Source organism: Balaenoptera musculus, chromosome X, assembly GCF_009873245.2.
Source record: "Balaenoptera musculus isolate JJ_BM4_2016_0621 chromosome X, mBalMus1.pri.v3, whole genome shotgun sequence".
Classification (NCBI taxonomy): domain Eukaryota; kingdom Metazoa; phylum Chordata; class Mammalia; order Artiodactyla; family Balaenopteridae; genus Balaenoptera; species Balaenoptera musculus.
This window is the reverse complement of record NC_045806.1, coordinates 11,621,461-11,648,866: the sequence shown is the minus strand read 5'-3', so window position 1 is coordinate 11,648,866 and position 27,406 is coordinate 11,621,461. Positions and strand designations below refer to the sequence as shown.

Here is a 27,406-nt window from a genome sequence, read left to right as displayed (position 1 = left end):
GGAGCCGGCGCGCCACAACTAGAGAGAAGCCTGTGCACTGCAACAAAGAGCCCGTGCACTGCAATGAGAACAAAAGATCCTGTGTGCCTCAACTAAGACGCAACCCAGCCAAAAAAAAAAAAAAAAAGAGGTGTTGAGTCCTGCCATTTCACTGTTCTTTTTCAAGATTATTTTTACTACTCTGGGTCTCTTGCATTTCCATATGAATTTAAGGACAAACTTGTCAATTTCTGTAAAAAAAAAAAAAAAAAGTGGGGGAGGCAGTTGGGATTTTGACAGGGACTGCATTGAATCTTAGCAATATTAGGTCTTCTAATCTATGAACAAGAGATGAGTATTTACTTAGGTCTTGAATTTCCTTTGATGGTGTTTCGTAGTTTTCAGCATATGAGTCTTCAACTTCTTTTATTATTTCTAAGTATTTTGTTCTTTGTGATGCTATTATAAATGGAATTGTTTAATTTCATTGTTGTATTATTGATTGCCAGTGTACAGAAATACAACTGGTTTTGTGTATTGACTTTGTATCCTGCCACCTTGATGAACTCATTTATTAGTTCTAATAGGCTTTTGTGTGTGTGTATTCCTTAAAATTTTCCATATAGAAGATGTCACTTGCATATATAGATAGTATGACTTCTTCTTTGCCAATCTGGATACTTTTTATTTCTTTTTCTTGCCAAAGTGCCCTGGCAATGTAAGTGGTAAGAGCTGACAACCTTATCTTGTTCCTGATCTTAGGGGGAAAATATTCATTCTTTTACTGCTAAGTATGATGTTAGCCGTGGGTTTTCATAGATGTTGGTTTTACATAGATGCCCTTTATTGGGGTGAGGAAATTCTCTTCTGTGAAAAATTAACTTTACCCAAAGAAAGGTCTGGCCTTTACCCTCAGCTTCTGGAGGTAACCTTCATGCCTGCTGGAGTGTCTTTGTTTGCCTAGGGACCCTGAGTCACACTGGAACAATACAATTTAGGGTGGGGGCTTTGGGTCACACAGTATCTGTAGACCTCTGGAGAGACTGGAGACTGAGATGAACCATGTGATAAACTGATCAGGCCTAGGAAATGGAGCCCCAATAAACACTCTGAACACTGAGGTTTGGGTGAGCTTCCCTGTTTGAAAATACTTCATGAGCGTTGTCACATACTGATGACGGGAAAGTAACACACTCCACATTTGGTACTTCCCTGGATTCTACCATATGTTTTTTTTTTCCCCTTGGCTGATTTTAATCTGAATTGTTTCCTGGTAATAAACCATAACTGTGAGTACAATAGCTTTCAGTGAGTTCTGTGAATGATTCTAGTAAACCTGAGGGTAGTTTTGGAAACCGCTTGAACTTACAATTGGTGTCATAAGTGAGGGTAGTCTTGTGTGAACTACTGTGATCCAACTAACTTTGCAGTTGTCCCAACTCTTTGCACCTTCTATTCCTAGTTTCTTAGGTGCTTTTATCAGGAGAGTGTAGTGGATTTTGTCAAATACTTTTTGGGTCTATTAAGATGATCATGTGGTTTTTTTTCTTTAGTCTATTAATATGTTGGATAACTGGTTGATTTTCATATGTTGAACTAACTTTGCATTTCTGAGATAAATCCCACTTGATCATAGTATATAATCCTTTTTATATGCTGCTAGATTCAGTTTGTTACTTTATTGAGGGCTGGTCCATTTATATTCATAAGGGATATTAGTCTAATATTAGTTTTCTTTTTCTGTGATGTCTGTTATTAGGGATATACTTGCCTCATAAAATGAGTTGGGAAGTGTTTTCTATTTTTTGGAAGAGTTTGAGAAGAATTGGTGTTGATTTTTCTTTATATGTTTAGTAGAATTTACTAGTGAAGCCATTTGGGGTCTTAGCTTTTCTTTGTGAGAAGTTTTTTGATTACTAATTCAATTTCTTTTTTTATACTTCTATTCAGAATCTTGAGTCCATTTTGATAGTTTGTGTCTTTCTAGGAACTTGCCCATTTCATCTAGATTATCTAATTTCTTGGCACACAACTGTTCACAGTATTCCCTTATAATCCTTTACATTTCTGTAAGGTCAGTAGTAATGTCTCTTCTTTCATTCCTGATTTTAATAATTTGAATCTTTTTTTCTTCATCAGTTTAGCTAAAGTTTTGTCAATTTTGTTGAACTTTTCAAAGAACTGAGTTTTGATTTCATTGGTTTTCTCTACTGCTTTCTATTTAACAATTGATTGGCAAACACAAATGAAAATGCACATTCTGAAAATAACATTAAATTTACAACCACATCCGAGTTGCTAAAGAATGTTTTTCAACGGTTTAAAATTTTTTTTTTTTTGGCCAAAAAATATACCATGACTGTCCTAAGGATTATGTGACTATAGAGATTTGGACTAAATTTTAGATTCATCCCATTTTCTTCCTCAACACCTGAAGCCCATGAGAGAACCTAGCCAAGGTCTGCATTCTGTGACATATCCCATCTGTAGATGACAAACAGGCTTCTGGCTATAGTTTTACCTGAATGACTGACATTTTAAAACTGTTTTTAGACAAGACTAATGGGTATCCCCAGAGCCTGGGGGTACAATGTTAGCCCAGTTTGCTTAGGAACAGCCTTTGCGTGTTCTAGCTCCAGCCTCTTAAAATTACACACCAAACACAATAACATTCTTTTTTAAACAACCATAGAAATATGGCTAAATTGGCAAAGAAAAAAAAAATCAGACGTTTTATGTTAGGAAAGTATAAGTAATATACTCACCGTTCATTATCCAAGGCATATCAAAGATCACCATTTTTGCTGAAAGATGAAAAAAAATTCATTGTCTGTGTCTTAGTACAACAATAGTAGTCACTTATACCTGGCCTAAAAAAAACTAGTGATCTAAATGTATCTAAAAACTGAGATGGATGACTCAGTTTTAATTCCGTAAAGTGTGAGTGGTGCTAGAACTAAACTGACTTCTCACAATGGTGAGGGGCTCACCTAGGAGGATGGCTTGTGTGAAATGAATAATGTACTATCACTGCCCTTTGGCAAATAGCGTGTTCTTTTATTCATTTATTGCTTTCGTTGTTTGCAGAAAGGTACCAAAAAAAATAGTAAGTGGGTAAGTGGAAACTCTGGATGTGGCATGTCATATTAGTGCTAAAGTCCACTGAGCTTTAAAATGATTTCAATGTCTAATTTATGGCTTCAATTCTAGTTTTTTAGATATTATATTGTTAAACCCACTCTGACAGTTGCCCCATTTTTAATAAACCATTATGTTTTAAGAAAGAAAAATTATTTCAACTTTTCTTAATATTATGAGCCTCAGGAAGCCAATAATTCCAAAGTATACAGAAATTTTATTTGTACACTTAGATGAAGATATTAAGCAACCCTATTAACAATTGTGAGAAAGAATCAGAACCCACAGAGGGGGTTTTTGATAACAAATTCATTCTTCTATTCCAGATGAATCAAAACATAATTTCATTCTTCCCTGAACAGAGAACTTCCTAGAATGATTATATTAATGTAGGACAAATAATGTACATGTAAGGAACAAGGTACTTGCAAAGAGGTACCCTGGTGCTCAATACCTCAGTCTTCATCTGAGATATGCCTAAAAAGATTTGGACTTGAGATTTTAAGAATATTTATATTTCATGACAAATTTTGAAACATGATCAACTTAAGATTCTATAAAATTCAATGTCTGCAAAACATTATGTAGCTAGAATAAATACATTATCTCTAGTTATTTGGAATGACAGTGTTCAGTTCATCTTTATATAGACCCATGAATTTATTAATAGTTTTCTCAAAAGAATCTTAGATGTGTTTTATAGAGTAATAGTAATATTTATGCTCTTTATAAATAGCTCTTCACAAACCCCTTTGGATATTTCAATAAACAAGTGGATATTTTATTTTCATTTTGTACATGAAAGAAAAAAATCTAATAATACAGGGCAGTGATTCCCTACTGACCAATGACTGGTACCACTCAGCAAGTCTTAATGAATCAGGGTATATGCCAGATCCAGGAAGAATTCAGAAGGAACAGCAGATCCTACAGGTTCCCCAAACTAGACATTCCTTTTTCCTAAAAATGTTCATGAACACTCTCTCTGAAGACACGAGAGCACAGGGCTAGGAGTGGCACTGATCCTTCATATCCACCATGCTTTCTGTCTGTTTCTCACATCACATTAACACTAATGTGAAAGCACATCAAAATAAAATGACTTAGGCATTTCATGCTTTAGTGTCACCTGAGTCACAAGTCCCCAAAGATGCTAATTGTGGTATTTGCCAGGGGTGTGCCCAGGCAGACCTGTGAGTTTCCATTTCTGATGTCCCTGTTGCCTCTCTTCTGTCTCTTCACTTTCAACCCACTGGGGTTTTTAAAAATATTTGACTGTTTATGTGGAATGGCATCTTGATTTTCCTAGGGGGAAGCCATCATATAAACCTATTCAGTCAAAAATGAATATATAAGATTTAGGAGTTCTTCATTCAGGTAATTAATAGAAGAGTCACAATTAAAAACAAACTCCAAATGCCAGATTCAAATGTCGTGCACACTAGTCAAGTGTTTTCTTAATGACAATTTAAAAACAGCAACTAGAAACACAATGTACTTTATGTATGAGTATTGCCTATCACACAGTATACTTTACTTACCAATACCGCTCATCTGTTTCTTGCATGTAAGAAGTTCCAAATAATATTTAAAATTAATTTCTCAATTGAAAAATTAGTAAAAATGGGATAATCTTGGAAATAAATGTATGTTTTTACATCTCTACATGTGTGTGTGTGTGTGTGTGTGTGTGTGTGATAGGATGGCATATACACAGATTATAACTTGAACTCTTAAAACTAACTATAAAGGACAATGATTATTTATGAAAAATTTCTCCTGTACCTACTAGGATATGTACTTCAACTTCTAGAACACATTTAAGCTCTTCACCAGAAAACAATGTCTCAGGTATTAAAGTCTAAAATAATACAAAGCTCCACAATTCTTAGACACTGTCTACGATTTCGCTATATTGTATTTTTATAAAGGAGGAAGTTACTTACAGAGGTATTTAGGGTAATAAACCTTAAAGCAGTTGATGATGAAGCGTACAAAGTCCATGTCCTAAAAGAAAGATTATACATTTAAATCTTTAAGACTGTCCACATTAGAGAATTTTAGATTGCATATTTCTAAAGGTGATAAATTATTAAATATAAATGAGGTAATTATTAAATTCTTTTAAAAATAGCTCATAAATAAATATTTATATTCCCAGGAGTTAGTTTTTAAGTTATTAAGCTACTTATAATAATCAGTCCTAAAACTGAGTTAAAGAAATTAGCTTAAACATCATTCATGTTACCTCAGACTAGTTAGATACTTCAGGCTGCTAAGGTAATGTGGCATTATAAAACGGATCTAAAGAGGAACCCCCATAAAGAAATTCTAAAAATCTGTTGAACAATTAAAGAATGATTAGAACAAGTATATAGTTTACAACCTGACTACTTGGTACGACAATATATATGCATGTTAATTCTGATATGTTTGTTTTTTAAACCTAATTTCTATACCTCATAATAGAGTCAATAAAATATATTTTATTGATCTTTTATACAACAGTTAATCTGATCATATTGGTCTGCTGTATCTACTTCACTTCTAGCTTCTTTCCTCTTGTGTAGGAACCCAGAATAAGAATTAGAGTTTTTTAGTTTATATTTAAATGTTGTTCATTGACTTCAATTTCTAGGAGACACAGCCGACTATTGGTTCTACTGCACTGAACACAGCAACATGAAACTAAACTGTTAGGGTTACTATTCACATGGATCATTTCATTCTGTGTGTTTCCACTGACCACAGGCTGACTTACTGATCAGCCATCTTACAAGGACTGTAGGATGAAAGATACAACCAGGCAAACTTAAATCCATCAGTTACTCAAAGGTGAGCTGCCCTAGAGATCTGAGTCTATAAAGTTATTCCTAGCATGTGAGTTGTAGCATCTTTAACGCTAATAAACTGAAAATAAGCAACCATAACTATATTACGTATTTATTATGGGATAAATCCTAGCATATAATAATACCTTTATAACTAATCATTATATCCACTGTGCACAGAGTTGAATAATTTGTAGTTAAGTAAGAGTCAAAGAAGATATCTCAAAATAATTAGTTATGTAAAGATTTGGTTACCTATTCTATGATCTGTGGCCTCCAGACTTTGCCCCAAAAGTCTCTGTCCAATATTCTTTTCATCTTTAATTGAATAACCTTGCTTATAAAATCCCAAATTACTGCTAATTCAAGTCGATTTGATAGGATGCCACTGGTGTACGTGTATTAGTGGGTACTACATAAAGAAGCTCCATGAAACCCATTGCTCTGCATTCTGTGAGGATGTTTTCAAGGATGCTATTCATTATCTTGTAAAATGTCTTCCCTTTGAAGACCCACGAAAGACTTTTCTGGACCTCCCTGGCTGTTCAATGGTTAAGACTCCACGCTTCCAATGCAGGGGGTGCGGGTTTGATCCCTGGTAGGGGAACTAAGATTCCACATGCGTGCAGCCAAAAAATAATAAATAAATAAATAAATAAATAAATAAATAAAATTTTTAAATTAAAGAATAAAACTTGAAAGAAAAAAAAAAAAGAAAGACTTTTCTTCTGGTTCAAGTATCAGCAATAGATACACTTCTCCTAAGATGCTGGTTTTAAAGTATGTCCACTGAGTTATTTTATTTTATTTGTTTTATCTTTACTGGAGTATAATTGCTTTACGATGTTGTGTTCACTGAGTAATTTTAAATGATTCCATTTCTTTCAGGCAAGCTTAAAGCCAAATTAGTGGCCTAACTGTAGTAAATAATTTAAATTTTGACTTGCACTTATGTATACATCTTTAAAGGTTGACTTAAATCTTTTCTGAATTACGAGGGTCATGTATAAACATAATTCAGTAAGATTCTAGTATTTGAAAACATTAATGATTTAACTACTTAGTAATGCAAATAAACTTTATAAATTAAAGATAATGAAATAGTATATAAGTAGCTTGAAAAATAATCAGCTCAATTCCTTGCCCCTGTATTTGTCAATAAAAAACATTAAGATTTATTTTTTATGATTCTGGGTTAATAAATCATACATAAAGGATAACAGAATCATAATTTATTTTTATGCAATATTTATTTATCTAGGCATTTTGATTCATGTTTTGGGTATAAAATGGTTTACTCTGTAATCTAGAACTCCTTGACATGGAAACTAGATTGAAAAAATAATCCAGGGCAAATGACTCTTAGAGACAAAGAAAGAAGGAAAAAAACTTGTAGTCCCACTGCCCAAAAAAACTCTAGCCTGTTTTTTGTTTGTTTGTTTTTTTAATGTCTAAGGTTTCCCTTTTGGGGGCTATGTATCACTATGATATAACCCTGTCGCCCTTTTCTGTTAAAAAAAAAAAAAGCTATTTTCCAATATTACTACAAATTCTTTACAAACACCATTTTACATAGCTACACATACTCCATCAATTAGATACACCATAATTCACCACTTCACTGTGTTGACATTTACATTTTTTCTAATTTTTCACCATTTTAAATGACACTCTGAAAAAACATTTTGATGTACACTTTTTCTATACTCAGGTTTATTTCTTTAGAATAGATTTCCAGAAGTTAGTTACCAGGCAAAGAGTATGAATACGAACACTTCAGGGATATTAACATACTTTGCCAATTGGATTTTGAAAAAGATTTCAACACTGCCCCACGCACATCTCCGAACGCCACTTCACTGCTACCAGAATTAGCCCAGCTTTGAGTGTTAGAGACAACAGCTCTAATAAATGCGCCAACAAATCCCCATCGCTGCTGAAGGGTTTGTAGTTAGCACTAAGGTCACAAGGGCCCAAATTAAAGACCGGTAGGTTTTATTTACTTTTTAAGCTTGGCAAAATCACCTGAAGAAAACTGGTTTCCAAAGCTAACCAAATCAAACAGAAAGTGAACCTAAACGACCAAACAAAAAACCTCAACAAAATCACAAAGTGCTGGATGTGCAAAAATGCAGGTGAACATCTGGCCACTGCAAAACATGGCATGCGGGTAATGGTACGCTGGAGAGCGTACATTACTGTACTCCACATTTCCTGAGTGCATTACTCTGCGCCAGGCACAGGGGAGGTGCTGTATAGGGTATTATTAGCTCTGATAGAAAAGTTCACTGTTACCACATCTACTCATTACCCTGTCAGCCTCGACGTCTTCCTTCCATATCCTGTGTATCAGACAAGGAACATTTCTAGGAAATCTACAGTTTCAATGCCAAATACTGAAGCACATTTAAGTTTCTGCAAATCATATTCCACGTTTGACTTCACTCACAATGCAGGGGGCGGAAATAAATCCCAAACATGACTTGGTTAGCTCTATTTTATAGGACTACTTGGTCAAGGGGGTAGTGGCAGGAAGGACAGGAGAGAGGGAGGATACCATGATAAACAATGATTTAGAATTAATGAAAAATGCTTACTATGCTATTTATTCCAGTCTCTGACAGGTCAAACATCACTGTTACAGGTTTCCCATTTTCTCTCTTAGCATACCGTTCCAACCAGAACGCAATAAGCTTCTTTTTGTCCAATATGGTCTTATGGTCTTTTATATGATACTTCACCCTGATCCAGACTTTAAGCAGGTCATAAGATAAAAATAAGAAAAAATATTTATGGCATTATAATATTATTTATGCATATATTATATCATTCCTTTTCCTTGACATTTGTCTTTATTTTGTTTCTCAGATTAAAAACATCTCTTCGAAATAGTATATACTTGGGAACCTTAAAGAGTAGCAGAAAGGTAAACTATTTTCCCCCCTTAGAAAATACACTTCCCCCCTTAGTAAGTAAGGGAAAAAACAATATTTGGTAATAACCTAAAAGTACTCTACACTGTGCTTAACAAAAAAACAGAGCACTAGGAAAATGTTCCGTCCAGAGGAAAAGCCCAGACGGAAGCACGATGGCAGCATGAGCGGGTGTTGTGTGTGGGGACGGAGCCTGGCAACCGTTCAGAGTGGTGGCAGCTAGGACAAAATGTGACCAGCGGTGAGGAGCAGCTAAACAGAGAGACAGGCGGGGCTTGAAGGACTCTGCATGAAATGCTAAGGGGGTAGGGGTTGGGAGTGAACTGAGGAAGTGCTACTGAAATTAGAGGAGGGGCTAAAGTGAAGCTCTGTCAGAGGAAGAGCCGATGGCTGTGGGCCCGAGCTGGGAGTACAGGGAGGGCGGGTGGTGGGACGCATGTGGTTCAGCTGTGTGTTGTACTGAAGGCGGCCAACCATCAATGCGGTGGGCAGCTGGATGTGTACATGCATGTGGCCTGGGGACAGCCTGGGGTCACCGCTGTTGGGGGGAAGGCAGCTGAAGGTGCCAAGGTACTTGAGATCACCCAAGGAGACTGCATCAGCTGGAAAGTAAAAGAGGCCAAGAAAGGAACAAAGCCTGGGAAGCACATGTGAGGTACAGGTGGAATAAGAGGAATGGGAAAGGAAGATTGAGGAGGAGGAGCCAGCAATGGGAGGAAAATGCTACGAGAGTATGTGGGAGGCATGCAGTCTTAGCCGGAGGTAACTCCTGGAGGAGACAGTATGTCTCTCACAAAAAGCAAAGCCCTTACCCTTGACTTGGAATGCACTCTTTTTCCCAGGCCTGAGGGATGTAAAAGAGATTAGCAAAGCTATCTCAGGCCAGGAGACCTCAGGGAACTGAGAGTCCTGGTTGTTCCCTATGGCTGGGGGCTGTGTGTGTGCCTGGTTAGGGGAAGATAATGTTCAAGGATGGTCGTTGTAAACTCGTTGACGTCCATGGTGGTGACTGAACTGAGACGATAAGCAATTCTATGGGTTCATTGTCTAATAATGTGTTCCTCTTCCGTCTATATAAGATTCAGTAGATTCTAAATAAAGTATCTTGCAACCATCAGTTGTCTTGGTCCTTCTGACCCCATACTCACGGTGCTATTCAGTCCCTTACCCCTCTCCGTCGGGGACCTGGAAGACCCCCTGCGGTGGCTGGACCATCGCAAGAGTACTGTTACAACAGGAGCCAACCACGGGCCACACATGGGGTGCGCAAGGCGGGCACGACCGTGCAGGAAACTGCCTTGGCAGGACATCTGCTCAGGATGGGGCTCTGACACTCCTGCTGAGTCCCAGCATTGGTACAAACCAAGTTATTCCTCTATCCCCTTTGCCCAAAATCCGGCTTGGTCCATTTAGCCACCCTTAGTGACTATCAAAAAGATTTTCCATAAAGATACTGGGTTGAATTTTAACATCAGTAAATTAGAAAGAAGATAATGACTCTGAGTTACATCATTTTGGCTGTGTGATGGGATGTGGCATTTGCCTTTACAGCCTACTTTATTATGATGCAAACGGTACATTCAACTACTAAGTATCTGACGCTTGGTCCAGCTGGCCCTAACAATCCCTATTGTAGGAAACCTGACGTGTGGTACATACGTAGAAAGCTCTGCCTATTGTTAATTCAGTTGAGATGGATGGCTACATCTCAAAATCCTGAAAAGCCAGTACATACATTATACTTACACAACTTGTTGCCTTCTTTGTCATAACCGTGGAGATAAATACCACCAATTTCCAATAACCACCTGGGAATGGAGGCTTCAGTCAGGTCTAAAAAGTGATAAAGTTTGATGAGTAATTGTAACTTAGAGGCCTTTTAAAAAGAAAACTTACAACATAAAGGTTACTGTTAATATAGTAGCTCTGATATAAAAAAAGATAAACTTATTAAAAAAAGAAAAAGCTTATGCAAACATCTGGAAAGAACCTCGGACGATAAAAAATGGTGTTTCTTACTAAGTAGAAAAAAAACTACATAAAGACACAGATGACAGAAATGGAAAAAATCCATTTCCTTTTACATAACAGCCATTATGATGTAGACACATCTTCATGTTCTAGTTGTATTTCACATAATGACTTGCAAACAAATATTATCACGATTGGACAATTTCAAAAGAACATGGCAGTAAATATCCACATTATAGCCTCAGAAGTGGTATAAGAAATCAAAGTTTGATAACCAGTAGAGTCTAATACATTTATAATCTTGGGGCAGGTGGGAAATACTTCAAGAAAAATGCTAGATCCTTCAGCAGGAGGTCCACTCTCTAGTGAGGCCGAGAAGCAACACAGCAAGGCAGCAAATGTCAAGGCTTTTGTGTCATTCATCAGTACTTCTCCGAGAACTCTCAAAGATTTCTTTATCTTTCCCCACCCACCTTTCATCATCTCTCTGCTGTCTGCTACTAGAAACTAGCAATTCTATGTAAGAGAAAACAATTGTTGAGTTTAAAGGTTTATTCTGTACTTAAATGATTTAGAAACATCAGGTTTACATTTCTTTGCTTAATAAATGCTTCACTGTTGAAATTACCTACAGTTTTTATATTTCCAATCAAATTATTTTTTAAATACTCTCCTTCTGACAGATTCCTTCTCCAAGTAGGATGACTGGGGAGAGTATCTGCTCTGGATTTATTTGTTGACTATTTTGTATTAAGTCTCCAGACTCAGTCACTCCAGAGTTTATAATCCTCAAGGTCAGGAAATCCTTCTTTATACCTCATCGAAACTAGTAGTTGTGTCAGTTTCTTCCTGTTCAGTTTTTTAGGAGGAGAGAGATAATGGGTAACCTCTCCTGAAAAGAGTTCTCCATTTACTTGAACACTATTATAAAATCCCCTCTAAGATTTAAAACTCCTTTTTTGGGGAGGTGGGGAATTTCAATCTAGAACTGGGCCTTGAAATCAAGAAGTTAAGAGGAGGCTGCTATAGGCATCCTTGGGGATAAGCTTGCTTTTTGGGGACTCCCATTCATCTAGTAATTCCACATGGAGCACCTATTAGCACAAGGAATTCTGGGAATAGAGACAGACACCAGGCAACAACTGAGAAAAACAGGCAAATGGTATCCCCTTATTTCTAGGCCTAGTAGTGAAGATGCTGTCTTGGTATTTTAATGGTTCTAAACCAAATAGACACAGAATAGGAGACTCCGCTGTGAGTGAAGAATCTGACTGTGATTCTGCTCCTTGGTGATCTGATTTCCTTATGAATAATCCTATTTTAAGATTTATTCATAAGATGTTCCTTTCAAATGTTACTGGGTCTTTATAAAACATTATATTCTGATATTTATGATGACTGCCAAGAATATCTGCAAATACGCTATAAGTGTAAAATAGTAACATTTATGCAGGGGATATAGTACACGGTCAAGGTTAAATTGAACAGCTTACCATTGACAGACATTTCTTTCCTCCACTGAAAACTCTCATCAAGCATCTTCAATGTTTCATCTACAACATTATGCCTCCAACATAAGTAACTCTCAACCCAGTTATCATCCTGTTGTAGTCTTTCAACATCACGTGGATCATACTTATCTGACTTATCTAGGGGAAAAACAGTAATAAATATCCAAGTGAGATAAATTCAGCAGTGAATGATAACCAACACTAATACCAAAGGAGAAGAAAGACCTGGAAGATAAAGCTAAGCTACTTGAAGATAGACACAGGGATGCAGTTCAGAGGAAAATGCAATTTAAAGGATTGATGGAATTTCTAAGTGTGACTAGAATAAAGTTATCTAAAAATTGCAGCTTTATTTTAAGACAAGCCACCACAGATTTAAAAAATAAGACCATAGTAAAATATTTTGCATAACCCTCTAAAACCATAAACCAACATCTGGGAAGATCGATTATGTTATCTGAACTTAAAATACTCACCCTAGTCAATGAAAAATGAACTTTTATGTATAAAGAAAGAACTAGGTTGTACTTAAAAAGACATGTGTTTGCCAAGTGTCTTTTTTGAAAATGAGCTAAATACAAAATGGAAAACTATGTATGTAGCAGTCAACATTTCCCATAATTCATTGGAATAATTGTTGCCAATAATTTCTCATTATCCACCTACACACATGCTGTGTTCTCACCAACCTCTACATACCTCTATATCCTCCTTCCACGCCCCGCTCTATTTTTCTGTAACTGAATTTTCCTTGTCTCCTCACAACCACCTTTGCACATCCAAATTCTACCATTCTGCAAGACTCCTTTCAAATGCTTCCTCTTCCATAAAAATTTTCCCTGGGTCTAGAAGTATTTCCTTCCCTCCTGTGAATAGCTACAGGACCTAAACTACGCACTTAGCACCCTTGAATCAGAGTTACTCGTGTTTATGCCATATCTTCCCATATAGAGATCGTAACAGCACAGTCTATATACATCCTAAGAAGCCCCCAGAGCAGATTACATAGTGCCAATGAAAAGGCCTTCAGGAAACATTTGTTGATTGAGTCTATTTTTTATTTTCTCTGTCAATGGTACCCTCCCAGGGACCCAAGGAAGAAACTTCAGAAAATTGCCTGGCTCCTTCATCTCTTTTTTTTTTTTTTTTTTGCCCCTAGTTAGTTGCCAAATTGTATAGATTCTCTCTCCTCTCCAGTAGTTCTGAGCTATTCCAGGCCCTCAGCGATAATAGCTGAAAGGGCGGGGAAATATAAAGAGCATCCATGGAATTATCTTCTTTGAGTCCCAATTTCTTTATCTTTAAACTGTTTTAGATACTCACAGGGTTGTGTGAGGATCAGAGAAAAATGTATATATGAAAGTACTTGAAAGTTTCAAGCACTATAAAATATAAGATGAGGCCATAAAGCATGTATTTGTAGAGTGTTACCTTGGATATGGCTTTCAATATCTGGGCTCTATTTTTCTAATCTTTACAATGAGTGGTTCTGGTGTAGGTAAACCTTGGAAAATGGTATTTTAGCTCTGTCTATTCAAAAGTTCATCAGTATTCAAAGGACAACTTTTCTTTAATTATGATTTATAAACATGAGTTGAGATATAAAAGAATTTATATACTATTTAGCAGCAAAAAGGACCCTGGGAGCACCTACCCCTAAAGTCAGATCATCCAGTTTGGCCACTGGACAGCTCTCTCCACTGGATCAATATAGTGTTTTCCTTGAAATTACTGTCTGACTTCAAGAAAATTTCTCCCAAATACCCCAGTCTGAATAACCATAGTTTACTTAACAGTTGTTCTTTCAAATAAAAATGGTGGTCCATGAAAAATGTGACTAATTTAGCTAGCAACTCAAATACGCATAAGTATTTAATGTGTACTTCCTGATTTTGTTACGCAGAACATTTAAAGTCCATGTACTCAAGGGTCAAGATTTAATAAAATTTACTGCTTCATCGGGGGCTTTCTAAAATAAAACTGACTTAAAAAAAAAGTTTTAACTGAGAGTGCCAAGGAGGCAGCAGTTTTGCCCACCGTTGCTTCCGTGTAATCAGAGCAAACGAAAAAGGGAAAAAAGCTTCTTAGTATCAATGTGAAAACAGCTTTGACCTCATGGGCTCCTGAAGAGTCCTGGGCATCTCCAAGGGTCCGCAGATTACCACTTCCCCAGCACAACACGTGGCAAGTGGTGAAAACTCAAAAAATATCAGCCATAAGAAGAAGAATCAAACATTATTGTTGTTATTATCATTATTCCTACCACTGCTGATATTACCACTACGGATACCATAAACAAGACAGTGCCCATTACCAAGAAATGTAAAGCTTATTGCTCTTGGATAGCTTTTAGGGATGCAGATCTTTGAAATTAGAAATCTCCATTTAGATTAAAATGATTAATTATTGTTATTAATAGGACATGTACTTACATATGAGACACCTGTTGTTAAACATTTACCGCTAGAGACAGGTAGAGATGGAAGCAGCTAGAAAAGACAGAGCAAGAGAGGATTGGGGAGGAGGTCACGTAGGGGTGGAGGGAGAGAGGCTGGAGAAAAGTAGGGGCAGAAGAGGATAGAGAAGAGGGCTGAGGGGAGGAGAGGGAGAGACAGAAGGACACACAGGGAGAAACAGAGAGAAAACTGAGCATTCAAGGTAAGGAAAACTTGGCCTGGGACCACAAGGCCAAGTGTAATAATAACTGCTTATGACAACACAATTTGCTGCTTTCAAACACAGCTCCCAGACAACTGAACTGAGGGGAAGCAAACTACACAGCCCAAACCATACCTCTTTGGCATACTGATTATTTTAGGCTGATATTTTTAACAAACAGCACATACAGGAGCCTTTAGAGTGAGTAAAAGTCACCCTTTTATAAGAAACATTTACATGTATAAGGGAAGTCTCCATTTGTAAGTGCCTCCCTTTCTGTAACAGGAAGAGGAGAATGATTGGAAATCTCCAGAAACTCTTATCAATGGGAAAGGCAAGGACATAAATCTGCACAACCATACCCTTGTTTACTGAGCTTTTCTTGGTCACCTCTAATAACTGACTCCCCACCCTAGCATCTTCTGTCTTTAGCTGGAGATGGTATTGAAGGTGGTGGCTTGGGCCACTTCGGAGAGTTACTCAGTTCTCCTGGGTCTCTCCCACGTATACAGTGGATACACGTTATTAAACTTTTGTTTTTCTCCGGTTCATCTGTCTTATATCAATTTAATTATTAGGCCAGTCAAAGAACCTAGAAGGGTAAAAGGAAAATGTTTTCCCCTCCACAGAACCCTCAAGTGTTAGGGAGTTTTCTGAAAACCAGTCCTTCAGTAAATCCAGATGTTACAGGAAGAAGCTAAAGATGTACACTCAAAAGGTATCTGAAGATATCAAAACACACATGTGTGCACACCCCTCCCTCCCACCTAAGACACATCACTTTGAAAGACTTTACCTCTCAGTGATTAAAGCATAGAGATGAGGAAGAGATCTGCCTTATACACAGATATATACGTGTATAGTCTCATAATACCTTGTCCTTATTACTTCCATCTTGCTGAGGACCAGGGAAAACTTCATCACAAACCAACATTAATCTCAAGTGGCGGACTTTTAAGCCTCATCCTTACATTTGTTCAAAATAGCTCAAAGCTCATTTTTGGCCACTCCTCTGTTAAGAAACCTCAGTGAACTATCACCACACCTATATGGTTCACTGTCTCTTTCTACTATTTATTTCTTCTTCCATAAATTTTGCTCTGTAAATTGGTCTTATATTTATACAGTGTATCCCCACCAAACAAAGTGGAAAGTTCCTAATTTTGCAGAGAAAGAACTAGATAAATGGCAATGGTAATTCACCTCTGGGTTATTTAGACAGGACTAAATGTTCCAGGGTAAAGATGACCTCTCAGCTTTTTGTTTCTTCCTCTCTTCCCTGCGTGTGCATGCTCACCTCCTACACGCTCTCTCTCACATACACAATTTTAAGTGTTGCAGGATAAACAGAATACAGTGCTTACTCATAAAACAGAGAATTCCATTATTAACTTTTCTTTTTCTCTCTTGCATTTGTTGGCTGGTGAAATTACCAACCAGCCAGAAACTGTGTTTTAAGGTTAACAGGTGTGAAAAAAATTCATAGCCAGATTCAGGATACCGGGCAGAGTGATGAAATCAGAAGACCCCTGCTACTACAAACTATGTACAGGAAGACTGAGCAAGTCACTCTGCGCTTGATTTTCTTCTCTGTAAAATGGAGATAAGGTCTGCCTATCCACAGTCTAATGAAGATCAAGGGCACTTTGAAAATTTTAAACACAATACCAATGAATTTTCATTAACATAAGGTAGAATGCTCCCTATGAACAGAAGATTAAATTCTAATTGACCTATTAGTCGGTTGAGAAAATCTTGAAAGTATATTATAGTTATTATAAATGTGCCTAGAATTCATATAAAAAGGTTGAAAAAATACAAAATTATTCTCACAATGAAAACCAGAAAACAGTTATGAACTGGGTGGCATACTGTTCAAAAGCAGCAAATATACAGCTATCAAACACCAACAGTAGTTTAAAACCTCTTAGCATCTGTTATTTCTCCAACTCTGAGCACTGATGCACTTAAAGTCCTGGTGGGACCCGGGAAGAGCATTTGTACTGGATGGACCACTTCTATTGGCTGGACCATGTAAATGTCAACAATGGGCGTGATCAGGCTGAAATAACGAAATATTCCCTTTAGGGCATCCTCTGCTGGTTGGCCACAACCTACCCTGCATCTCCTCTTTCCTGTGAAGCTAGCTGGTGAGAGACTGAGAGACAGGTGATCATCTACGATGGGATTAAGCCATTGGCCTATAGCGGCGATTCTCAAACTTTAGCACCTCTCAGAGTCAGCAGGAAGGCTTGTTAAAACGGGGATAACTGGGCCCCACCTCTCGAGTGTCTAATTCATGGGTGGGATCCCAGAATCTGCACTTACAGCAAATTCCTACAGGATGCTGCTGCTGCCCCAGGGACCACACTTTGAGAACTACGGGTCTATCACAGGGGTTGGCAAAATTGTTCGGTAAAGGGCCAGATGGTAAACATCTAAGTATCTTAGACTTTGAAGCCACATATGGCCTCTGCTGCCGATTCTTCCTCTTTTTTTTGTTTTTAGCAACACTTTAAAAATACAAAAAATATTCTTAGCTCAAGGGCTATTAAAAAACAACAACAATGACAACAGGACTTTGCTGACCTCTGGTCTGTTGTAGAGAGGGGAGGTGCTTTGTGCTTCACCTCCTATCCTTGAAGAGCTGAATTCATATGCTGGATATGTACGAGATATTATATCTTGGATGACTTATCTCCCTTTTTTATCTCTTGTTTTCAATGTTCTTTAATAATACTTTACAATTTTCTCCATAAAAGAAAAAAAGTTGTGTATTTCTTCTATCAGATTATTAAGCAGTCTAGAGATTTTTGTGTTGCTACCATGAGCCAATAATGACAAGACTGGCAAACGTTATACCTCTTATATTCCTTGCCATATTGATAACTAGGTTATTTTATACCCAGTAGAATTACAGAAATAATATTGTAGGTCACGGTCTTTTTCCTGACACTCTGGGAATCATTTTGAAGGTTCATAATTAACCATGACCTTTGCTGTAGAATTTTAGAAGGCACACTTCAGAGCTAAGAAAGTTTATCTTGTTTGGTAAAAGTTTTGTTTGTTTTTCATAAAGGTGAATTATAGCCAGTGTGGTTTCTGTCTTTACTGAAATAAACATTTTCCCTCATTTAATTTGGTTACTGCAAATATGTTTGTATTTGCTTAAACAAATATAGAAAAAAGAAACAAAACAAATATGGCTAGCTAAAGAAGGAAGAGGGAGTGAAGAGGCACAAGAGATGTAAGACACTTTGCAATGTGTATCTTTTTATATAGTTTTGGTTGTGAACTGTGCCCGTTCAAAAATTTCACTGAGAAGCATTTTGTTAACGTGGTAAATTCCTCCGCTGCATTTTCTGATTATGAATTATCTTTGTATTCCTGGGGCTAACAAAAGACCTTGGGCCTTATGTGTATGTGTGTGCCTTTGTGATGGTGGGGTGGGAAGAGTGGTAGAGGTCTGTGACTACCAATTCAGTTTCTTTAATAGTCATTGATGCATTTAGGTTTTTTACTTCTCGTTGAGACAATTTTACATGATTTTTCTTTTCTCCAGAAAGTTTTCCACTTAGTCTAAGTTTTCTAACTTACTGTGATAAAGCTGGTCATTGAATTCTTATGATTTTTTAAATCTCTACATCTATAATTCTATCTGCTTTTTGTTCCTAGTGTATGTGTTTGCCTTCTCCCTGTCTTCTTAATCAGTCAGCCTAGGTTTGTTTATTTTATTAGTCCTTTCAAAAGGCCAACTTAGGTTTATTATACCTACTATCTTTCTTTCCTATACCATGAATATCTGCTCTTTTCTCCTTCTACTTTCTCTGAATTTACTCGTGTTCATTTTTTAGCTCCTTGAATTGAATCTTTAGCTGATTTTTATTGGGCCTTGTTTTCTAATAAATGAAAGTGAGACCACAGATATTCTCTTGCTCAGCTTTTAAGTATTTTGTAATTTCCATTGTGATATCCTCTTTACCCTACGAGTTATTTAGCAGAAGTAAGAATTACACACATTGCTGGAAAGTTGTTAACCCATGGGTTATTTAGAGGTGTTATTTTAGTTTCCTAACATTTGATTTCTTTTTAAGTACCTTACCTCTCATTTAGTTGCTTAATGGGGTGAGAATATGGTCTGTATGATCTAGCTGCTTTGGAATTTCTGAGACTTCCTTTATGACTTAATATGTGGTGAATGTTTGCAAAAGTTCCAAGAGCACAAATATATATTCTACCCACATAAAGTTACAACATCATATTATACTCTCTATTATCAGAGGCTTGATATTTTTAGACATGTATTAAGGACAAAAATTGATAAACTCTTAACACATCTTTTCCTCTTCTTGTGATCATGAGAACTTTAAAACGCAAAGATGAATAAAGCCTGAGCTGATCCCTTGGATGGTTCATAATCTAGAGAGTTTATGTAAAATGTCCAGGAGTGTAGTTCCACTTTGTTTTTCTTAACATTTTTATTGGAATATAATTGCTTTACAATGGTGTGTTAGTTTCTGCTTTATAACAAAGTCAATCAGCTATACTAGTTCCACTTTAAATGCCATTTTCCTTACACCCTTCCTTTCCAGAGAGGGCAGTTGACAAGAACAATCCCGTTTTTATGTACCTTTACGTACAGAGCTTCCTTCTATTCACTGATCTTCCTGTCCTTGAAATTCTCCTCTCAGAGATCATCTATGATACTAACATTTCCTAGTTCTTCTACTTCTCTAACTACTTTGTCTCCGTCAGCCTAATAAGACGAAGGCATTCTGCAAGGTTAACTGCATAATTTAAAGAAAACAGAGAAAATAGAGACATTTTCAAAATTAAGTTTACCACCAAGACCTCACCAGGGGAAAATCTAAAGGTTATACTTAAGATGAAACAATAATGCTACCAGATAAAAGATCTGAAACTTAAAGAATGATAGATAAAGATATTGGCAAATACATGGTATGTAAGCAACCACTGATATATAAAACAACAATAATCAATTGGAGGAGGGGTGATTTATGGGAAACCAGGTTAGAACTCCACAATGACCATACCTTTTAGGGAGTAGAAAAGAGGAAACACTGCTAACTCATTTTATGAAGGTTGCATAATTTTGATGTCAAAGTCACACAAGAAAAGTGCAAGAAAAGAAATTTACAGGCCAATTTTTCAATTCAGGTGCAACACGCCCAAACAAAATATCAGCTAACCGACTACAGCAATATATTTTAAAAACCTGATTAATATAATTTACCATATTAACAGATTAAAAGCGAAAAACCAAGTGAACATTTCATCAGATACAATGTGTTCAATAGATGAAGAAAATGCATTTAGTAAAATTCAACCCTCAACTGTGATGGGAACAAAACAACAAACAAAACCCCAAAACTAGCAAAGCAGGAATAGAAGGAAACTTCTTCATTTTGATAAAAGATATCTACAGAGATCGTGTTCGGGGGTATCTCTCTAAGACCGGGAATAAGACAAGTAGGCTTTTATCAATGCTTCAATTCAGCAGTGTTCTAAATGTTCCAGTGAGTATAAAACAGAAGCACTTAAAGCTCTAAAAATTGCAAAGTTAGAAAGAAAACTATCATTATTTCAAGGTGATATTTTTGTCTACATAGAAATACAACTTATCTAGAGATAACTTATTGAAATTAATAAGAGTCAGTAAGGTTGAGTCCAATATTAATGTAAAAAAGTCAAATGTACTTTCTATAAACCAGCAACAATCATTTAGAAAATAAATTCTGAAGAGATACTGTTTAAACCACCACAAAAATAAAACATATAAAGTATCTGGAAATAAACTGAACAAAAATGGGTTAACCTTTATGGAGAAAATTATAAATCTTTCAAGAAGGAAGAGTTCAGCAGATAGGTATACCAGGTTCTTAGAAAATTTAACCATGATGATGTCAAAACTGATCTTCTGATTTCACATGATTCCACTCAAAATCCCAAAAGAGGTTTTGTTTTGTTTTTTGGGGGTTTTTTGCAAAAACATGATAAACTGATTCTAAAATTTATATGGAGGAACAAAGGGCCAAGAAGAGCCTGAAGAAGTGATTTTCATAAGCAGAAACCAAATGGCCCATAAAGATATGGAGAGATGCTCAAACACACTGGTACTTAAAGAAATGCAAATTAAAACCACAATGAGGGCTTCCCTGGTGGCACAGTGGTTGAGAATCCGCCTGCCAATGCAGGGGACACGGGTTCAATCCCTGGTCCGGGAAGATCCCACATGCCGCGGAGCAACTAAGCTCGTGTGCCACAACTACTGAGCCTGTGCTCTAGAGCCCGTGAGCCACAACTACTGAGCCCTTGTGCCGCAACTACTGAAGCCTGTGCGCCTAGAGCCTGTGCTCCACAATGAGAGAAGGCACTGCAATGAGAAGCCCGCGCACCGCAACGAAGAGTAGCCCCCGCTCGCCTCAACTAGAGAAAGTCTGCGCGCAGCAACGAAGACCCAACACAGCCAAAAATAAAAAAAAAAAAAAAAAAAAAAAAACCACAATGAGATATCCCAACACCCCCATCAGATGGGCAAAAATTTAAAAAAACACTAACAATGCCAGATTTCAGGGTGTAGAAAAACAAGGACACTCAAAAAGTGCTGGTTAAAATGAAAACAGATGCAATCAGTTTGGAAACTAGTTTGGCATTATCTAGTAAAGTGGACCGTGTGCCTATTCTACTACCCACCCGTTTCACTGTTGGCTACAAACTAGAGCAGCAGTTCTCAAACTTCTTGGTCTCCAGACCCCTTTTACACTCTTAAAAATAACTGAGGGCTCTAAAGAGTTTGTTTGTTTATATGGGTTATATTTACTGGTAGTTACTATATTAGGTATTATAACAGAAAAAATTTAAATATAAGGACACACGAGCACACATTCTGTCATCTGTCAGAGCAATATCATCACATGCCATGTAACCTCTGCGAAACGCCACTGTATGCTTGTGAGAGAATGCCAGTGAAAAAGGAAAATGATGTTTCAGTGTTATTATGAAAATAGTTTTGGAGTCTCAAGCCCCTTGAAATGGGCTCAAGGAACTATAATTCCTAGACCAACTTTGACAGCCACTGCCCTAGAGAAAGTCTAGGCACCAGGTATATCTAAGAATGTTTATAGCAGCATTGTACATAATAGTAAAATCTAGAAAGAACCCCAAATCCATCAACTGGTATTTTCATTCTGTGAGCTACAACACAGCTATAAAAAGGAATCAACTACAGTATGAATGACTCTTGAGCAACAGAAGAAGCAAGTCATGGAAAAAAAAATATTCAGCTTTTATTGATATTTCAAGTTCAAAAAAGAGGTAAACTTAATAGAGTACGTCACAGGTGGTAAAGCTAATGAAAAGCAAGAGAATGAGTAACGGCAAATGTAGGATAAGCAGCTGCCTTGTGAATATCCGGGTTGAGGATACCCACAAAGTTCTTTTTCTTTTGTTGAATAGTGAGTACAAGGGTGTTTATTTCATTCATGTTTTATACATTTTGTACATAAAAGATATTTCAAAATTAAAAATAAGAGGCCAAGACAAAACAAAAAGACTAGAAAAAGTTATTGGACGAGAGACAATTATTAAACTTAACAGCAATGGGAGAAACCACAAAGGAATGGATAAGTTTGAATACATTCAAAAAAGGAAAAAAGTCAAAGTGACATAAATAAGAAAAGCCCAAAGCAATTTTAAAAGCCATACTAAAGAAAAAAAATTTTTAAACTACAAATGGATGTAAACATATGAAAAGAAGTTTATTCTCATTAGTAATCAAATGCAAACAAAGAGGCATGAGTTAAATGGTCCTAAGGCTGTGCTGAGACTAACACTTTCATATGTGCTGGTGGGAATGAATCGTGGTGCAACTTGTATGGAGGAGAATTAAGCATACATATGAAGTATCTTAAAATATTCACACTCTTCAAACCAACAATTCTACTTCTACACATGACTCTGAAGGAAAAAATCTGAACTACTGTGCAAAATATTGTATTAACAAAAAACTGGAAAGAATCTAAATGTCCAAAAGGGACTACTTCAGATAAAACATAAGAAAATTCTCTTTTATTTAAAAAACTGAATATTAAGTAGTAATGTAAAACGTGGCTTACTTCGTAATATGGGGAAATAAGATCATGTCAATAAAAAAAATGCAACACAGAAAAACTACATACAGAATGATCTTTTAACTATTTTTTTTAATGTATAGAAAAAAAGGCCAGAAAAAAATGCACCCACTGTTAGAAGAGCTATCTCTGGATGATAAGCTTAAGGGAGATTCTCCAGACTGTTTCTGGTATCACCCAAATTTATTTAAATGAATTCATATACTTATAGAGTCAGAAAACAAACCTAAAATTACAAAACCCACAAACCTCTCAGTTGCTCTTAAACCTCAATAAAGTACAAATGCATCGCTTTGGTGGCCAAGGCTCTCTACACTATATTCCCACTGTTTTTAGGCAGGTGTGCTTACCCTCCTTAAGGCTCATCAAAGCGGACTTCCTATGGCTTCCCCGAACAAGCCCCACACCTTCTCACTTAAGCATCTCAGCTTGGACTATTTGAGCCACCTGGATCACATTCTCTACCTAGCCGAATTCTAGCATCTTCCAAAGTTCTTGCGAAACACCACCTTTTCTAAGAAGTTTTTTCTAACTCGGTGCTAACCCAGTCACCCCCACTAGATGTGATTTTTTCCTGCTCTTTGACTCGTACAGAAATGATTTTAGCACTCATTCCTCTTGATAGAGCTGTTTTAATGACTCTACTAGATTGCAGTAGTTCAGGAAGGGGCTCTATCCTTCTTCGGCTCTTTCTCTAATATTGACACAGCTTCCCAGAATTAAGCACATAGTAAGTATGTGAGGAACTGAATACATTATTGTCACAAGGGATTAGTCTCTTTCCTTGGCCACAAGAAGGAGGAACAGAGAAGGGAAAATGTTTCTCAGTCGAGACTCAGCATGAAATTTCTTACAGAAACAATGAGGACAGAAACAGTAGTAGTGCTACAACAATTATGGACTTAGATTTTATTCTTTTTGCAGCTACAAATCTATCCATAATTGGTAACTTAATTTCTGTGGAAACAAAAACATGTTCGGAATTCCCAAGAACCTACTCCCCAAAGAGGTGTTGGAGTACAGCCAGTGTGTAAGGCGACATACTTGCAAATAATAAATATTTTCCTTTAGGAAAAACATCATGTTTGCTTAAGTCTGCCTTAAGCCTCGTCTGAAACAAAATATTGTTAACAGTAAGAGAAAGGGGAAAATGAAAGACAGAGGAAGGAGGAAAGTGGATGTTTCTCAACACCTAATTTCTAAAAAGTAAACTTGAAAGGGAGAACACAGGCAAGTCAAAAAACCCTTTTCACCACTTTCCTACTCTACCTTTACCCAGTGCTGTATTTCAGGAAACAACTGAAACTTTAAGGGGAGAAAGTCTTTAAAGAATTTTTATTTTCCTTTCCAATGCAAGTCTTTAAATTAATTAAATTAATATTTGCAATGGCTATGCAGATAACTGACCCACATACATTCACACATACCCAGGTGTGACAAAACCCTCCCTATATTTAATGCCAGACAGTGCTTTACTTTGAAGTAACACTAGTCTTCAGGAGACATTTTGTGAGGGCTGCTCTTTGCCAGATTTTGGTGGGGGGGGGGGAGACGGTCAGAACAGCTCTTAATCTAGACTTGGACTCATCTTCATATGTATGTATTTAAGCATTGCTATATTCAATCAATGACTATGTATTCAGAGCTAAGTATACAGAGGTGAGTCAGACCCTGCCCTCAAGGACCACAGGCTGCCCCAGACCCACAGACATTCTACTGAAGGAAATGAACAATAAGGAAACAAATGAACAGGGAATTACAGGTTATGGTTAAGAGCCGTAAAGGAGACAAGACAGAGAGGCTACTTAATAATTGGCAAAGGCCTCTCAGATACATGTAAACCAAGACGGAAAAGAAAAGAACGTAGCCATGCTCACTCCCTATAAAGAGCCTTCCAGGCAGAGAGAAGTGGAAAGGTCCCGAGATGGAAACAGACTCAGTCCATCTGAAGTGCATAAAAGCAGCAGTGTGGCTGGTCATGTTATTCAAACTGTGGGTCACATTTGTAGGTTGAGATGTCAACTTTGTGGGTCATTGTATCAGGGAGTCATAGGTTTTCAGCATAAGTATTCTTTAATGAACTTTTGCTTCAGTTATGTGTGTGCATGTGTGTACTAAGTTACAACGTATAATACGTTTCTTACTGTGGGCAGTGGTGAAATCTGTACTAAGCAAGAGGAGTAGTAACAGATGAGGATGGAGCTCATCCAGCTCGTGCATAAAAAGATTACTAGAGTGAATTCAGAAGACCTGAGCACCAGCCCCGGCCTAGCTACTAACATTAGGGCGTTTGAGCAAATCACTTCATCTCTCTAGAGCTCACTTTCTTCACTGTAAAAATGAGAAGGTTGGACCAAGATGACCTTCAAGATCTTATCTATCGCTAAATTCCATGACTATATCCTGCTTCCTCCCTTGGGCCTAAGTAAATGACCATTAGGGAGCACTAGCTCATTAGGTCAAGTTCTGGGTTACTTCTTACAATGTTATAAACCATGTAGCTCTAAGAGTTACATTTCTACAGAAAGCAATTTTAGAATTCTCTCTTTACTGGAACCAGCTGTCTTATTAGAAATGAGATCTCTGGGCTAAAAGTGAATCAAGTGCTTTTGCAACTCTCTGGTACAAAGTTTGGAATGTGAAGAAAACTGACAGGGAGGGATGAAAAGACTTACTGACTAGGTTATTCCGAACAGATTTCTTTATTTGTTCTAGATTATTAACTGACATACCATTTAGGGCAGTCTAAAGCTGTAGGGAACCTCCGCTCAGCACTAAAGTCAAGATGTAGAAGCTGAACTTTCACATAACCAAAAAGACTACTGAGCAAAAATACTGAGAGCCTACTATATGCTAACCCCATGCTACACAGTTTGATATATGCCTTTTCATTTAATTCTCCTAACCTAATTATTCACATTTCACACTTATGGAATCAGGGGCTCAGAGAAGACAAGCAAGCTAGTAAGTGGCAGGATCTGGATTAGACTACTTATTCCATATTTATAATACATTATCCTGCAGGCTTCTGAAAATTACTGTAATCTTTAATTACAAAGATTAAATCATCAGTTAAATACTGGACTACTCAAGTTATCTGTGACATCTGGACACAGAACGTTCACCCAATAAATCAATTCTGGACTCACAGGTACTTTGCTACGTACAGTGTGGGATGAAAAGATAAGAACTTGCTCCAGCACGAGAGGGCCTACTTCGTGGGGAGCCTGCTGGGTTGTAGGAAGTGGAATTAGGCAAAATGGCCGAGGAATTCAGATCCCCAATTAAGCACACGTGAGTAGTATTACAGCTGTTTCCAGGTTCATTTTCTCGATTGTTGCTGGTGAAAGGTCATCAGAGGAACAGTGTCACCTGAGCCGAGGGCCTAACAAGTGTCCTGCAAGTTCCATAAACTCGAGACGCTCAAAACACTTCCAACTTACGTTAACCCTTTAGGAAGCAATGGACGCATCACTTGCCCAATTGGAGCAGTGTCCTTGCCATATTACGGAAAGTAAAACCTGGGAAACGTGGAGGGCACGGTCCCTAACCCCGTGAGGATCGAAATGGTCCCTAACGCCTCCCACAGAGACTCCCGCAAACACCCCAGCAAAGTTGGGGACGCTCATTGCACACCTGCCTCAACACCGAGATTGCGGTACCCACCTGTCACATACTCAGCTTCGAACCTCCGTCGCACGTCAGAGATGAGCTTGGCTTTATTCTGGGCTTGATACTATAAGGAAGACACGAAGGGACGCTTAGACATTACGCGCACCATCCCACTTCCCCGCAGCCCAGCCCACCTGCACCTGGGCGCGCGGCCCCCGGGCCTCAGAGGCGGCTTCGGGGTCCGAGTTGGAGGGGCTCGGCAGCGGTGCGGTCCGCTCCTCACCTCGGCCATGGTCGCGGTCGTGGACGTGATTGCAGTTGCCGTCGCCACTTCCACGACTGCAGTCCGACTATCTCATCACAGGCCAAGCCGGCCCGGAGCTAAAGAGGGAAGGGCGGGAGGTGGAGGCGGTCGCGTGACAATGGAAGGCGGGCAGCAGCGCCGCCACGCCGCCCAATCCGGCGCGGCCGCCTGGGAATGGAGGCGGGACCAGGCCCTCAACCTGGCTTCCCATTCACTTCCCGTTCGGACGCCGCCCCCCGACGTCTCCTGCACTGCGGACCCGCCCCCGCCAGCCGGCGGATCGCGGGCGCTTCCCTCTTCAAGCTCAGCCCGGGCTAGC

The 27,406-nt window shown here is 37.9% G+C and overlaps 1 protein-coding gene across 2 annotated transcripts in view; it reads right to left on the bottom strand.

Moving 5' to 3' along the window:
• The window catches only part of MOSPD2 (motile sperm domain containing 2), a 62,550-nt gene extending 35,346 nt beyond the window's left edge, over positions 1 to 27,204 (bottom strand). Inside the window, exons 1-7 of one of the 2 annotated variants that reach the window (XM_036840212.1) lie at positions 27,067 to 27,204; positions 26,838 to 26,907; positions 12,346 to 12,501; positions 10,628 to 10,714; positions 8,546 to 8,700; positions 5,064 to 5,124; positions 2,745 to 2,783 (exon numbers count right to left, since the gene is read on the bottom strand). In XM_036840212.1, coding sequence (XP_036696107.1) covers positions 2,745 to 2,783; positions 5,064 to 5,124; positions 8,546 to 8,700; positions 10,628 to 10,714; positions 12,346 to 12,501; positions 26,838 to 26,907; positions 27,067 to 27,075 — 577 coding nt within the window. In that variant the 5' untranslated portion in view covers positions 27,076 to 27,204. The remainder of the gene's footprint in view (positions 1 to 2,744; positions 2,784 to 5,063; positions 5,125 to 8,545; positions 8,701 to 10,627; positions 10,715 to 12,345; positions 12,502 to 26,837; positions 26,908 to 27,066) is intronic. The other variant, XM_036840213.1, reaches the window with a different exon arrangement.
• Between the last annotated feature and the right edge of the window lie 202 nt (positions 27,205 to 27,406).